The sequence below is a fragment of the Osmerus mordax genome, chromosome 13 (genome assembly GCF_038355195.1).
Source record: "Osmerus mordax isolate fOsmMor3 chromosome 13, fOsmMor3.pri, whole genome shotgun sequence".
Taxonomy (NCBI): domain Eukaryota; kingdom Metazoa; phylum Chordata; class Actinopteri; order Osmeriformes; family Osmeridae; genus Osmerus; species Osmerus mordax.
In genome coordinates, this window is record NC_090062.1 from 16,205,797 (window position 1) to 16,221,661 (window position 15,865).

Genomic DNA, 15,865 nt, shown 5'->3' on the forward strand with positions numbered 1-15,865 from the left:
CCGTGAAGGTCAGTGGGCCAAAAAATAAATCAACAAATAAATAAATATATATTCCAAAACCTAAAAGATACAGCTCAAACATTTACTTTCATGAAACAATGTGATTAGAAAGATCTTCAACATTAAATTGTGTTAAGTGATTGGCTTAATCAGAGACGACGTTTAAACTCTCAACACCACCCCATTAATAACCAAAGTGTCATCACACGATACAAATGGCCGACACACCAAGTTCCCAAAAGCAGCAGGCTCCAAAGCAGGAGGCCACACCCGCGTCACCTCCCAGCATGCATCAGGAGCTCGCTAATGGGTCTCTGGACCTGTAACCGTGACACCATGACCTGTGACTCATACTTACGCAAACTTTCTCAGAACCGGCTTGTCCATATCTACATTACATTCTTCCAGGCTGGGGAAAGACACTAGGTTTTACTTACACATCACTAGCAGTGTCTCCACTACCATTACATAAGAGAGGCGCCCCGCCCCCCCAACGGCCCCCCCCGCCCCCCCCCCCTGGAAGGTCAAGTTAATAATGAAAAAAAAAATATATATATTCCCCCCCCCCCCAAAAGCTGTAAACATAGGGGAAACACTGACTAGCACCAAACCCAACACCTTCCACTTATCAGACGCATTTGACAGCTGGCTACATCAGTCTGTAGCATGCAAGTGATACTGTAATATCATCACATTACAGGGTATGCCTCTTGTTCGTCTGAACCTAATTCTTCTTTCCAAACATCTATGATTTTGTGTTCCATCATCATCACCATCACCACCATCATCAATCACCATCATCATCATCAGCTATTAGATGAAAGACTGAAGACAGCAAAGGGAAGTTGCTCGGGAAAGAAGCAGAGAGGTCGTGAAGAGGAAACAGAACAAGTCCCAGTGATCCTGAAGACTGCAGGTCTTACCTGTCGCCAGAAAACCTTATCTCCAGGATGACATCACTGCACTCTCATTCTACCTTCCACAGAACACGACGAGCAGCTCGTTCTTAATCAAATACTTGGTCTAAGGGGAATCTTTTACAGTGTTCCGCCAGAATGCTGCTAATTAGATGTGTTTAAGAACAGGCAGAACCAGTGTCTGTCGTCAACATAGTGACTGAACAGTGCGGCGCCCTGACTAACCCCCTTTTCCTCCATCCTTTCAGACTCTCGTTCCACCTGATGACTGACTATCATGATGATTTAAAATGGCAACGGCACCTCAGAAAAGCAACATTCTTTGGGCTGTGTCGAGAGAGAGAGAATGAGAGAGAATGAAAGAGAGAGAATGAGAGAGAGAGAATGAGAGAGACACCGAGAGAAATGGAGAGAGACGAAGCGAATAAGAGACACAGAGAGTGACGAGAGAGACAGACAGACACAGAGAAAGAGATGGAGAGAGACGGAAAGAGAATGAGACAGAGAGACACCGAGAGTGACGAGAGAGAGAGAGACAGCTTTTCTTACCAGTCGGTGTCGCTGGCCTGGAGAGCGCTGTAAAAGGAGAGAGGGTTGGAGAACAGGAATGTTGAAGGCCACAGCAGCAAGGAAAAAGATTAGGACCGTGGCCAAACATTATGAAGAAGGAGGAGAGGAGAGAAGGAAACACACATCAGATAAACTGACAGAAAGAGAGAGAGAGAGAGAGGGGGGGGGGGGGGGTAGTGAGAAAGAGCTAGAAGGCACAGTGAGAAAGAGAAAGAAGGTTGACATAATATAGGTAAGCGAGTCAATGGAGAGATTGGTTGAAGCTATAGAGAACACTGCAAAGTGCAGTTACAAGATGAGACTAAGCAAAGCAAAGTAGATGATAAAGGACAAATGATGATATGAGGAGGTGGATACTAAACACTTCAGATGTTGTACATAAAAGTGTTTTACACTACAGACTTTCTCTTTAACGTCAGAACGAGTGACTAGATCTACGAAGGCAACAACATCACCTACATCCGTGGGTGATGTTGAAAAGAAACGTCCTAACTCTCAACAAAAATTTTAATTATTATCTAACCGCTACACACATCAGAAAACCACACACAGCCAAAACGACCAAACGAAAACGAGCGAAGAGTATATGAACAGAAAGTATGAAAATTCTCAAACTAGTCGAGTAAAAAAATTCTACGAAAAAAAAACAAAAAACAAAAGCAACTTAGTGGAATCACTCCCGTCAGGTACTAACCAATCAAAACTTAAACTCAATCCACCTGTTTTGGGACCATCACGAACCCCTCCAGCACCCACCCACCCCCCCACCCACAGTGAAGTTTCCCTTCTCCCTGGCTGGGTCGGTACTCACCTAAAGGTGCTCCTGCCCTCCGGTCTGCCCTGCTCTGCGGCCGGCTGGGGCTGCTTCTTCTCAGGGGCGTTGGCGTCTGTGGGAGATGGGCTGTGGACGGGTGGGAGGGGAGCACACACACACGCAGGGAGAGAGAGAGTGAGGCGGCTTCAGCGCCTTGTCTCCAAACAACGGTGTTTCCTGTTAGTCCAGTCCACTGAGATGGGGCTCCAAAACAGACTGCAGACTGTGTGTGTGTGTGTTTGTGTTTGTAAAAGAGAAACAGAGAGAGAGAGAGAGAGAGAGAGAGAGAGAGAGAGAGAGAGAGAGAGAGAGTGAAAGAGAGAAAAAAAAATGAGTGTGTGTTTGTAAAAGAGAAAGTGTGTGTGTGAGTGTGTGTGAGAATGTGGGTTTGTGTGTGGTGTCTCACTGTTTGTATGTGTGTAGACAGTTTGAGTGTGTGAGCCAAACCCCCCACCCCCCCCCACCCCCCCACCCTCTCTCCTCTCTCCCAGTTCATGTAAGCGTTCCAACATTATGTCACTCCCAGCAGTGGGCTCAGCTTAGCCACTGGCTGCGCTCGTGTCCCTTCACATCAGTGTCTCCTCTCTCCCGGCTGACTGCTGAGTGACGAGGAGGCTGAACTACGTCCTGAACTACGTCCTGAACTACGTCCTGAACTACGTCCTGAACTACGTGCTGAACTATGTGCTGAACTACGTCCTGAACTACGTCCTGAACTACGTGCTGAACTACGTGCTGAACTACGTGCTGAACTACGTCCTGAACTACGTCCTGAACTACGTGCTGAACTACGTGCTGAACTACGTCCTGAACTACGTCCTGAACTACGTCCTGAACTACGTCCTGAACTACGTGCTGAACTACGTGCTGAACTACGTCCTGAAGTACGTCCTGAACTACGTCCTGAACTACGTGCTGAACTACGTGCTGAACTACGTCCTGAAGTACGTCCTGAACTACGTCCTGAACTACGTGCTGAAGTACGTCCTGAACTACGTGCTGAACTACGTCCTGAACTACGTCCTGAAGTACGTCCTGAACTACGTCCTGAAGTACGTCCTGAACTACGTCCTGAAGTACGTTCTTGACACCCTTGATGCTTCAGCTCCTTGTCTGCAGATCAGACCATCTCTGGGTCTGATCTGGCTGGGCCACACTACACTGCAGGCATCAACACTAAATCAAAACAATCTCAAGTGACCAATAACCACGCTGGAACGAGTTCTTGAGAGTGTACGCCATGTTCCTTAATAATATGTGCACTAAGAACATAGTAGATGATGAATGATTCATCAGAAGAAGAAAAAAAAAAATCACTGCAACAACAGTCAGTTTTCATTTGAGGAAGTCTCGAGTCTTTTAAATTTAATGTGTGTTATTCTTTGCATTTTTAAGGTGAGTTCATGAGTTGGAATGACAAAAGCAGCTATGACAGCGATGGAGGTAGTGGTTGCTGCTTGGAGCGGCTGTGATGAAAATAGCAGCTTGTTTGGTTGCTGTCTGGGACCTAGCCAATCCACAGCAACACTTCACACGCGCTTACGTTGCTACAGAAACCATCACGCCTAACTGCAGCGTCAACACATTTTAAACTGAACTCCCATGTTTCAGCCAGCTAGTATTGGAAACAATGCAAGCTTTAGAAAGATATACACTTTTGTTATGTCTGGGGTTTTTATTTCTAAAGATTTTGATCTAAATTAGTTTGAAAGCAGCTATGTTGTGAAAGAAAAAAAAAGAATGAAATCTGTTTTTCCAACAACGCTGTCCAAGCCTTAGACAGCCTTATCACACATGTTTAATGCCACGGGAGCCAAAACGGTTCGCTTTCATGGCAAAATGTATTTGAGCGATCCAAGAAGTGTCCATCAGCGCCACAGTAAGCACAAATTGTAAAGAGAGGTAACCTGCGTACCTACAACCATTCCTATAGTTCCATATAGCATATGCAAAACTACTATAGCCTATTGTTTCCAACAAACCAGCAAGCGTTTCCAGATGTTTGTTAGAAACTGAGATAGACATGTTACTTTGCATTTTCCATAGGGAACAAATATAACAGACTAATTATTTGGATGTAATTGTGGATGTAGCTCGAAACGATTTGAATCCCTTTTCCCTCTTGCTTGGGAACAGCAACATCCTATGTACATCGTTAATTGTTTCCGGGAAGATAACCCAAACTCCTTGTAAAAAAACGGCATTTTGTGTACGAGAACTTACGTAACTTCTAGCTACTGGAAGTTGTAAACCTAGTTCATGTAAAAAACTTGTTCATGGAAAATGCGGAAGTAATGCGTATGCAAGTTAACACGACAAAATGTCATTTTCAAATGTTTAAGAATTGTAATAATCATTTACCAACAGTATATATAAATATTTTGATACTTATTCATTGGAAATATTTTTGTTGTTTTCATTGGTTTGGCGGCCCACCTGCATTACCCACAGTTTGGGAATCGCTGGTCTAAGGTTTGAGCTGAATGCCTAGACAACATTACTGGACCCTGTCCTGTTCCTCAGACCTCTTGGTCAGGCTGACGTCACCTCAGAGAAAAGATGGCACTGAAGTGTTTTTCACCCGATCCGTCGGACTGGTCGAAGAGAGACCCTCCGAGGCTCCTTAAGTGTTTCTAACACTAATCCTCTCCTTTCAGACGCTCCTTTAATGAGCTGGGGCTCCTGCTCTCATTGAGGTGGGGGGGGGGGGGGATTTAAAAAGGACTCTGTGAATGGTGGAGATGTTACAGTGCCAACCCAGATTAAGAGCTACAAGTGTCAGTTTGTGTGGCACTGCCATTGTGATGTGGAACGTATACTGTAGTTCATTCCTTGTCTAGTTTCTTGCTGAATAGCAGTCTGGAGGAAAAAACTTCATAGAAAATGTTCTAGAATCTAGAATTATACCTGTGTATTACACCTGCGTTGTGGTTTTGTAGGACAGCTATATGAGGTGAGAGAATGAGCTACAGTTGTTGGAGTGAGTTAGTTCGTTACATTCCTTTAACCTTTTAAGGAGTGAGTTATTTTTCCAAAACGGAAGCTAGCTAGTTTTAGTTAGCTTCCGTTACCTAGCAACCTAGCATAATACTCGTAGCAATGCTACTACCTGCTAGTGTTACTTGTTAGCCTCCTAACCTGTGTCTCAATACTCCTTAGCTCCAGTTCGTTATCATTCCGGGAAATAAATGGTCAGAATTTTGTCTTTTAAATACTTAATACTTCAATGCCCAATCAGAGACAAGGAGTAAGGAGGTGAGGAGGGGTTAAGATTGGAGTATTGAGACACAGCCGGTAAATGACTGGGTGTTAAAGTGAAGGAGTTCAGAGGAAAGTGGAGGTGTGTTACAGACCTGCTGGAGGCTGGGGAGGAGTCCTCTGAGATGGACCCTGCCTTGTTAAACAACCTGGACCTCCTAGAAATCCCCAGAGCAGACATGTGGTGGCTGAGGAAAGAGCGACTCCTAGTGGTCGGGGGAGGAAGTGGTGGTAGAACGAGAGAGTGGTAGAGAGAGAGAGAGAGGGGTGAGGGAGGAGGGGGAGAGAGAGAGAGCAGTGGGGGGAATAGGGGGGGTGGAGAGAGAGGAGGGGCAGGATGGATGGAGTGAGCGAGAAAGGGGTGAGGGAGGAGGGAGAGAGAGAGAGGGAGGAAGAAACAGAGGTGGAAACAATAGCGGTTACATGAGAATGGGGCCAAACACCCGACACCAACCCAGAGAGTGAGAGAGCCACACTGTCAGCAAGACATCTGGAGGCTGGAACAGCACCACGTAAAAGGAAACACTCAGCCAGATATAGACATGCAGCCACTAAGGAGGAAAAACAGCGAGGCAGGACGATAAACAAGAGTACTGGTCTCTGGTCGTGGCTCTGTTTCCAGACAGAACCAGGACAGAACCGAATGAAGCACTGTTTCTGCTCTAGGCTCTGTTTCAAAGTTCACAATCTACCTGCAGATACACACTGAAAAAAAAGAAAAAAAAAAGACTGAACGCTCCAGAGACGTTAATGATTTCGTTCTTGCACTTTTGAGTTTAATGTTGTTTAATTGTGACTTGTTTAACTGCATGCTCTTATGGTTCTTCCCTTTGGCACTTATTTGGTTTTTCACAATGTATGCTTCATGTTTTGGTTGCTCGTAATGTTAGGGCTATCTCGTTGTTATGATCAGTGACCTATGCACTTCTGTAAAGCTCTCTCGTGGAAGTCGCTTTGGACAAAAGTGTCTGCTAAATGCATTAATGTAAATTGTTGTTTCCCTGTAGAGGTGGAACGGGGCAGGCTAGCTCTAGACCACGCAGTGTGTCAGTCGCCCCTAAAAAACGATGACTACATGAAGTCAGAGTAATTGGAGAGATGGAAATTATTCATTTAAATTTAAATGAGTGTGAGCTCACAAAAAATGATTGGCCTCGACACTATGCCAGGTCCACTTTGCGGTCGTCCAGAACCCCAAACATGACCAAAAAGATGGTTTAAGCAACTCGGGAGGGGAGAAGAAAAGATTCCTGTAGGTTGAACTAAGAGAAAAGCGGTATCCAAATCAAACATTTGCTTTCCACTGCTACACAAGGCCAGTCAGCTGAATAAAATGTTTTGCTTTGGCCAGTGGGGCTATACTTGGAGAGAGACACGTAGCAATTTGGGAAGTTTGAGTTGGGGCAAGGGAGGCCTGCCTCAAGAATTCTCTTACCTGTCCAGCATGGTTAGTCACAGCTAACCTGAGCTGAACTTGACTTTGTTAAATTAGCATGTTTAGGAATGCGAGTCATAATTTCTGTCTTTTTTTTTTCAGTTGCGTAACACTGACGTTTGGTTTATCTGATGAAGAACTACAAGAAGATAGCCGCAGGCTCCAACAAGCGGGAATCGAACCTGGGACCTTTTCGCTGCGAGACGGCACATGTGAATATATGCGTTGTCCCCATGTAAGCAGTTCTCTCTCTCAACCTACATTCTCAAACTACTCAGTCAGCACGCCAGCAGTCCAGGGCTGTGGTTGCATTCTTGTTGGATCCTTTTAGTACTGAGCACTATGAATACTGGCAAAACACCACCAGAACGGAGAATGCTACCATCCAAGGACTGAACTGTTGTGTCTCTGTCCAGCTGTATCAACAGAAACACAATAACAGCAGCTGGGGTGGATGTCTGTTTTCCTGACCGCAGGAGGGATGAAAATGACTCGGAGTCTGAGTCAGCAGATGGTACGTGGCGCATCCCTGCGCTGCCACCTAGAGGTTGTGGTGAGTCACTGCACCTGGGCATGACGTAGGAACACGTCGGGCTCGTGGTAGCTAACGACATTTGAAGGGATTTTTTAAACAGGTTCTACGCCATTGTGGGCAGAGTCAACCCACAAACGATTCATCTTCATCTAATAGACAGGAACTTGAGGTTCGGATCAAATCATTTTTCGCATGCATCATCAAAGCTCATGCAAAGCTCATGCTTTGTAGTGCATTCCTACGTGCGCACACACACACACACACACACACTACATTTCCCAAGACTTACGGGCTGGGGGGAACCTTGGGCTCTTGCTCGGTGGGAGAGAGTGTTGCTCTAGTACCGTTGCTGGCCCCAGGGGGCAGTAGAGGGGGAGCCCTCTGTGAGCCTGCATCCAAGGGGCTGGAGGAAGGAGTCTGGGGGGAGGGGCTACGAGGCTCGGAGGATATCGGGGAGTTGTTCTGGCTCCGCCCCACCGTGGGGCTGTGGGCGGAGATGGAGGAGGCTGGAGAGAGGGGGGTGGAGGAGGATGGAGAGAGGGGGGTGGAGGAGGCTGGTGAGAGGGGGGTGGAGGTGGAGGAGGACGGGGAGAAAGGAGGGTTGGAGGGAGAGACGGTGTCGGGGAGGCTCTGGGACGACTGGCGCCGGCTCCTCCTGCCCTCCTGCTCGCTCGCTGCTACTTTACGTCGCTCCTTGCGAATGTGAGGAATGGTCTCGTCTGTCTCCCCATCTTCAAACTTCAGAGCAGTCTGCACGGTCAGCAGGAAAAACTAGTCAGCAAGCATCCCATAACAGTTGTTCCTACACTACGACTTTATCAATCCATTTCTGGCTTCACAGATTGCGTAAAGTTTGAATCAAAACAGCTAAGACACCCACAACTCGCACATTACAAGCACTGTAACATGAAAACATAAAAGCTAGGGAGTCAGGTGGCTGAGCGGTGAGGAAATCGGGCTAGTAATCCGAAGGTTGCCAGTTCGATTCCCGGTCATGCCAACTGATGTTGTGTCCTTGGGCAAGGCACTTCACCCTACTTGCCTCGGGGGAATGTCCCTGTACTTACTGTAAGTCGCTCTGGATAAGAGCGTCTGCTAAATGACTAAATGTAAATGTAAATACACCATGTATGGTAGAGGGCTGCTGGTGACCTTGGGCGGGAGCGTACCTCGTAGATGGAGAACTGGTGTTTGAGGTCTTGCTCAGTGGCACGGCTGCTCATGTGCTTCTGCATGATGCTCTCCATGCCCTGCTGCTCAAGGCAGTCCGTCACGTCGTAGAACGAGTCCTGGTCCGGCAGGGCTGCCAGGGTCTACACGCACACACAGACAATATACACACACACAGTCAATATATATACACACACACAGTAAATATATATACACACACACACAAACAGACAATCAATATACACACACAGACAATCAATATACACACACAGTCGATTTGAAGATGCACATGTGTAGATGCACACAGACAGACAGACAGACAGACAGACACACACAACTACACACGTGCACATAAGCACTCAGAGAAATACACACACACACACAAGTGCACACAAGCACTCAGAGAAATACAAACACAGACGATGTCTTTCAGTGTGTGCCACTTCAGCATCAAAGCTACCCAGCTGACTGGGTTGAGTGTTACCTTGTTGATGAGGGTCATGGTGAAGATCAGCAGCTCAGTGTCTGAACCGTTCTTCTCCTGTAGAATATCTGTCAGGTACTTCCAGGGCTTCACAGCTACACACACACACACACACACACACACACACACACACACACACACACACACATTCCTGTTGACCCACTTGACAGACTGTGTCAAATGCCTGTTAGCTCAAATACCCACTCAACCACTACAGAAAGGGCTTTACAGCCGAGCCCAGCTCTTATCGCAAACCTCTGCATGCAGGTCTGTGTGTCTGGATATGTGTGTGTGTGTGTGTGTGTGTGTGGGGGGGCTACCTCTCTTGCCGTCCACAGTGTTGACAGCCTTGATGAGCAGGGTCCCGTTGGACTCGGAGTACTCCACGAACACAATGAGCAGCTTCAGAGCCGTCTTCACCACCAGCCTGGACTGAGGAGCACATGCAGTTACACCACCTCGCCACTAGATGGTCATATCACACAACAACAGAGGACGGTGGAGGTCTTGACACATAAAACACTGTGTTGCAATGTCGATGCTTGACCTCAAAGTTTAATGTGAAAACATGACTGCTGAATGTTGGTTTCTCATGATTCATGATTGCAAAACGCTGGATTTCCTGTTTGGATGTGCTGTCTCTTCCTGCTCTGCAGCAGCATGTTCTCTCCAAGTGAGAATATGTAGTGCAGTCAACATCATCAAAGCTTTTCAAATTTCAGTGGAACCTCAAGATTCATTTCTCATTTCTGACAGCTACTACTTTCACTTCTCCATACCGACAAGATGAGATATGACTTTGGGGGTTACAGCACTACTCGTCACCCTGGACTCAACACCGGCTGGTGTCTAGGCAGACAATGAAGAGCGGGCCTTTTCATAACTGCTTTTGTAAGAGTACAGGACAGCGTGGTCCTCGGGCGTGTTGGGGCCCTCACCAGACTTCCACTCAGCGTGTACAGCCACTGCACCGTCTCGTTGTGGTTGATCACGCCGTTCATCCCATCCACAAACAGCATGATCTGGCTGAGGGCTGAGAGGGGGGGGGGGGGGGGGAGGGAACAGAGAGAGGGAAGGAGAGAGAGGGAGGGAGACCGACAGGGAGGGAGCGGGGGGGAGGGAGTGGGAGTGGGAGAGGGAGATGGGGAAAGAGAAAAAAAGGAAAAAAAAGAGACCAGGTTTAAACACAAGATGAGAGTCTAACCAGATCATCCAGTACCCTGACATAGCTGCCACCTCTAGCCCAGCTCTAAGAGTGCTGACTGGGGTCCCTGCGGTGGAGAGACATGCCAGCATAATCCCGGGGTGAGATCGGCACAGAGGCCTGTTTCCACACACAGCGGTCGGCGTTGGACTGCACCGTAAGTGGCCCCCTTCGCTGGCTCTGGTAGAGATCCCGGAGCCTATGCTGTTGATGTTGGCTGAGGAGAAGCAGGAACACGCACGCTCGTGGACGCTACTGCAGCCTGGGATAGCTGTGCTGTCGTTTTCCTGCTGTCTTCGCCGCTGTCGCTGCTTTTAACGACGTGATTTGTGTCGTCGGGACGTGAGTTAGAGGTATTGATGCAAGGGGCCAGGTGTGAGAAGTCTTTGATTTGATTCAGAACACATTTTCATAGTGCCTGGAGAGTTTTGGATAAGTGAGGTAGACACATTGTATTTGTGGAAGTCTTTGGCAGTACATCGTTTTCCTGTCTAATGACGCATTTAAAGAAACTTCAGTTTACCCACTGTTACAAATTTGAGTTCCCTGCCAATTTAAATCAGTATGCTTGGTCACCAAACAGTATATATCCATCAAATGATGCAGAGGAACTCAGCGCACACACACACACACACACACAAACAGTCATTTAGACACTCATCCAAAGCAGCACACCCTGGTGGTGACCTCCTGCAGCCAAACGCTCATTTCAGGCGTGTCACAGTATCTGCAGCAGGAACTGTACCTCAGATGGCTGAGCGGTTAGGGAATCGGGCTATTAATCAGAAGGTTGCCGGTTCGATTCCCGGCCGTGAAAAATGACGTTGTGTCCTTGGGCAAGGCACTTGCCTCGGGGGGAATGTCCCTGTACTTACTGTAAGTCGCTCTGGATAAGAGCGTCTGCTAAATGACAATGTGAATGTACCTCTCAAAATGTAGTTCTGGTAGTTATGATCAGCTTCAGCTCCCACCTTGATGAAGCACGTGAGCCCTTCAGAGTTCACAAACTCTGGTACCAGGTCTTTGTCATCCTGGGAGACACACAAGCATATGTAACAGTTATAGAAAAGCCATCAGCATTATACCACTTAAATTCAGCATAAAAGACAAAGTCCTGAAGTCTGAAAGCAACTGCTAAAGGAACATCGTATCAGCAATCATGTCCAGGGCCCTTACATAATTATGTACTTGATTTATCTGTCCTCCATCTTTGAAAGGATTACAATTGGGTCTCTGGCACGGCTGGTATGCATTTCCTCTCCCCCTCTCTCTCCCTCCCCCTCTCTCTCCCTCCCCTCTCTCTCTCCCTCCCTCTCTCTCTCCCCTTCTCCCTCCTTCCTCTCCCCCTCCCTCCCCCTTCTCCCTCCCCCTCCCTCCCTCCCTCTCTCTCTCCCTCCCTCCCTCTCTCTCTCTCTCTCTCTCTCTCTCCCCTTCTCTCCCCCTCCCTCCCCCCTTCTCCCTCCCTCCCTCCCTCCCTCCCTCCCTCCCTCCCTCCCTCCCTCCCTCCCTCCCTCTCTCCCCTTCTCCTCCCCCTCCCTCCCCCTTCTCCCTCCCCCTCCCTCCCTCCCTCCCTCCCTCCCTCCCTCCCTCGCTTTCTCTCTATCCCTCTCTTTCTCTCCTTCTCCTCTCCCCCTTCCTCCAGTGTCCCTCTATTCTTCCTTGTTCCTCTGACTCAGGCCTCAGAGCAGAGGTCAGAGGTCAGAGGTCGGGAGGGGTGTTTCCTCTGGACTTGTCAGTGGCAGTTGGCCCAGAAAAGGAAAAGCTGTACGTTGATAGCGATGACGGGATGTGAGTTCGGGCTCTTGTGGTCTAACCTGGAAGAGCTGCTTGAGAGAGAACAGGGACCTTCTGAGCTCGGGCCCGTGAGAGTTGTACAGCTTCTCTGAAGAGGAAGACAAAGCTGGTTAGACAGATAGCTTACAGAGAGTTTAGACTTTGAAGTTTCCACATTTAGTTCCTCCTCTTTTTTTTTTCTTCTTCTCATCCACCTAAACACAATACTACACAATGACAAAGCTAAACAAGTTGTGACAGCTATCAACAGGTAAAATATATATTTTTTTTAAGTTTCAAAAGGTTGAGGAAATATATTTTGAAAAAGGGTTTTGAAAAAAGAAGTTTGCATCACTGATGAGTACTTGATGAGGACCACATCTAAATATAATCGAAACTTTGCAGACTAAGAATATAATCAAATGAGCACACAATTCCCATCGTGAACGTTACCCCCACAAACGACATGAGGATGTGTGGAGGCTTTACAACTTCCCACTCAGGCCTTGATGTCTGCTCTATTGTAATTCCTCTAAAAGGAATTTAAATAACTTTCAGTGTAGAAATCAGTCGTAGATCAAAAGAAAAGGAGCTGATCGCTGAATCTTCCTCCTGCCAGATGACACATTGTTGCTTGTGGGAGGGCTAGGTTTAGCTCAGTGGTTAGAGCATCAAGAGGTTGCAGGTGCAAATCCCCCTACGTAGCTCTGGATAAAAACATCTACTAAGTGAAAACATGACATCAGAGAGACCCCCTGGGTAGAGGCGAGGATGAGGGTTCTCTAACCTGGTGCTTGTGTCCCCCTGCCCTGCATGCTATAGATGTTTCACTGCTACAACACACCTGATTCAAATGAATGGGTTGTTATCGGGCTTCTGCTATGTATAATAACCCCTTGATTTGAATCAGGTATGTTGGAAGAACGGAAAAATCTAAACCAGGATTGGGAAAAGGCTGCCTTAAAGACCTCTGCTGTGTAGTTGACAGGCCTGGGGCTGGGCTGGGATGGGGCTGTGTCTGGGGCTGGGATGGGGCTGTGTCTGGGGCTGGGATGGGGCTGTGTCTGGGGCCGTGTCTGGGGCCGGGATGGGGCTGTGTCTGGGGCTGGGGCTGAGGCCGGGGCTGGGGCTGGGATGGGGCTGGGCTGGGTCTGGGATGGGGCTGTGTCTGGGGCTGGGATGGGGCTGTGTCTGGGGCTGGGATGGGGCTGTGTCTGGGGCCGTGTCTGGGGCCGGGATGGGGCTGTGTCTGGGGCTGGGTCTGGGATGGGTCTGGGGCTGGGATGGGGCTGTGTCTGGGGCTGGGATGGGGCTGTGTCTGGGGCCGTGTCTGGGGCCGGGATGGGGCTGTGTCTGGGGCTGGGGCTGAGGCCGGGGCTGGGGCTGGGATGGGGCTGTGTCTGGGGCTGGGATGGGGCTGGGCCTGGGATGGGGCTTGGCCTGGGATGGGGCTGTGTCTGGGGCTGGGCTGAGCCGGCAGAGTGCTGGCAGCACCCCAGGTCGTCAGGCCTGGTTCATGACACAGCTGCAGACATGGTTTCAACCGTGGATCGTAAACCAATAGAAACTGGCTGGCTCCTGCCTTTCGCCACTCGAGTCTCCATGGATGCAGGCAACAACTTCCAAACACCAGCCTGACATCTGGACGGGGAGGTTAACTCAGTAATGGGAATCATAACAACAGGAATAAAGATGCTTATCCCGGTCCAGAAGGTGTGTTTACCACTGTGACGTTTACAGTGTGATGATGCAACAGAAGTAACAACTACTTTTGCTGCAGGAATTTAAAAAATATTTTTGTACCACCACAACCCAGATTTACAGTCTTTACGAAGCTTTATGTGCATGTAGTTAAGAACGCTAACCACCCCGCAAATACTGCACACCGAGACAACCAGGAAACGTTATCTACATTTAGCTCACAGTGGGCAAGGAAGGATGCACGTCGACCTGCTCATCGGGCTAGTAATCAGAAGGTTGTTAGTTCGATTACCGGCGATGCCAACCAAATGCAAGGCACTTCACCCTACTTGCCTCGGGGGAATGTCCCTGTACTTACTGTAAGTCGCTCTGGATAAGAGCGTCTGTTAAATGACTAAAATGTAACATGTAAAATGTAAGTCACAAGCAGTATTTTGTGATTTGGCGCTATAAAAAAAATGTTTTTACTAAATTAACTTGACCTTACAGGGGGGGGGGCGGGGAATGCCTTTGGGGGCGGTGGGGCGCCCCTCTAATATAATGGTAGGGGAAACACTGACGAGGTGGTGAGTTGGCTCAGAGGACAGGGAAGTCAAATCTCTTGACGCCAAACAAAGTTGCTTCAAATGAGGATGAACGTTGAGGGGTTTTCCCCCTCAAGTGGAATGTAAATATTTCCTGTTTGTTTCTTCTCAGAGGTCACAAGCCAGTTTTATTAGTTGTTGTCGTTAGTTTGGATTGCCTGGGACTTGTGTAGTGAACAGACAGTCCAGTGTGGATGAGAAGGAAATAGTGTACAACACGCGTTGTTATACAATAGCCATTAAATATTTACTACTGAAGAATGTGTGATATGTTGGACAGTGGACTTTGGCATGTTTGGGTTGATAGGGGTTTGCATTTTTCTGTGAGAATTGTTCACAAATGACTTCACCGTTTAAAGTCAACGGAAGTTGTTTAGACACAGAAGTGCATCAAACCAAATGGATTCCAAATTAGAATGGAAAACAAAATTATAAACAAACAGATGTGTATAACATATAATCAATGAAGAGGTACAATGGAAATAAATAGTTTTCTGCAACGGCATAGAAAATTCAACAGATTACTGTTCAGGTTACACAAGAGGTCTAGTTGACAAGCACTGTGTGAAGGCTTGCTAGTCGGCATGTCCATAATAAGGAAGGAAGGAAGTTAGGGAAGGAAGGAAGGACGGAAGAAGGGGGCCAGTTGAGGCCAGGCCAGAGAGAGCTAATCTCAGTGAAAGAGGATCCTCGTTGGGAAGGACAAACTTGACTGCTCTACAGGACACCGCCGTGGACAACACTGACGTTCTCCTTCTCCTGACTCGCTGTGTGTTAAGAGTTCTCATGGGCGTTTATGGATCTGTCTATTCTATTCTGAGATATCCCTGAAAACAAACATGTTCTCCTGGCTAGGGTTCCACAGAGACAGGACAGTGTGTCACAGAGACTGAAGGCCAACAGGTACCTGAGCACCACGGTGAGATTCAGGAGCCCACAGCAAGCATAAACTTATTTAAAGTTTCTTCTTAAAGTTATTAAAAGGTAAGATGCAGACCAAAGGGTAATATGTATCCCAACCAAAAGAAAGTCAAACTCACACATGTTTAGACTTCAGTTTGGCCGGGTGGCATGGAACGGGACACCAAGACTGTTTGTCAGCACAGGATCAAGTATAGAGTCCTTTAGAGGATTTAAAGTCTTTTTGGTTTTCAGAGGGATAGAATTCATGCTGGTGATGAATGGCTTGTCATTACTTCATCCAGCGTAAGAAACGAGGCAGGATTGAGAAGTGACCAATTTTGCCTTATTTGTTGTTCTCATTGCTTTGACAACCAGCAGCCTGTCACTAGGATGAGATGTGTTTACTGCCTCTGTGTGCGGCAGGGTGTGTGTGTGTGTGTGTGTGTCCATGATAACTGGTTGTGCAAACGTGCTAAGGGTATATATGTAAGTGTGTGTGTGTTTGCATGTATGTGAA

General features: G+C 47.7%; 1 protein-coding gene across 5 annotated transcripts in view; it reads right to left on the minus strand.

The window, feature by feature from the left end:
* fhod1 (formin homology 2 domain containing 1) overlaps positions 1-15,865 on the minus strand; it is a 48,214-nt gene that overhangs the window by 13,928 nt on the left and 18,421 nt on the right. Inside the window, exons 4-14 of one of the 5 annotated variants that reach the window (XM_067248418.1) lie at positions 12,202-12,269; positions 11,313-11,418; positions 10,122-10,216; positions 9,504-9,615; positions 9,184-9,278; positions 8,699-8,842; positions 7,819-8,279; positions 5,655-5,765; positions 2,299-2,388; positions 1,467-1,493; positions 359-409 (exon numbers count right to left, since the gene is read on the minus strand). In XM_067248418.1, the coding sequence (XP_067104519.1) occupies positions 359-409; positions 1,467-1,493; positions 2,299-2,388; positions 5,655-5,765; positions 7,819-8,279; positions 8,699-8,842; positions 9,184-9,278; positions 9,504-9,615; positions 10,122-10,216; positions 11,313-11,418; positions 12,202-12,269 (1,360 nt within the window). The remainder of the gene's footprint in view (positions 1-358; positions 410-1,466; positions 1,494-2,298; positions 2,389-5,654; positions 5,766-7,818; positions 8,280-8,698; positions 8,843-9,183; positions 9,279-9,503; positions 9,616-10,121; positions 10,217-11,312; positions 11,419-12,201; positions 12,270-15,865) is intronic. The other 4 variants (XM_067248419.1, XM_067248421.1, XM_067248422.1 and 1 more) reach the window with 4 other exon arrangements.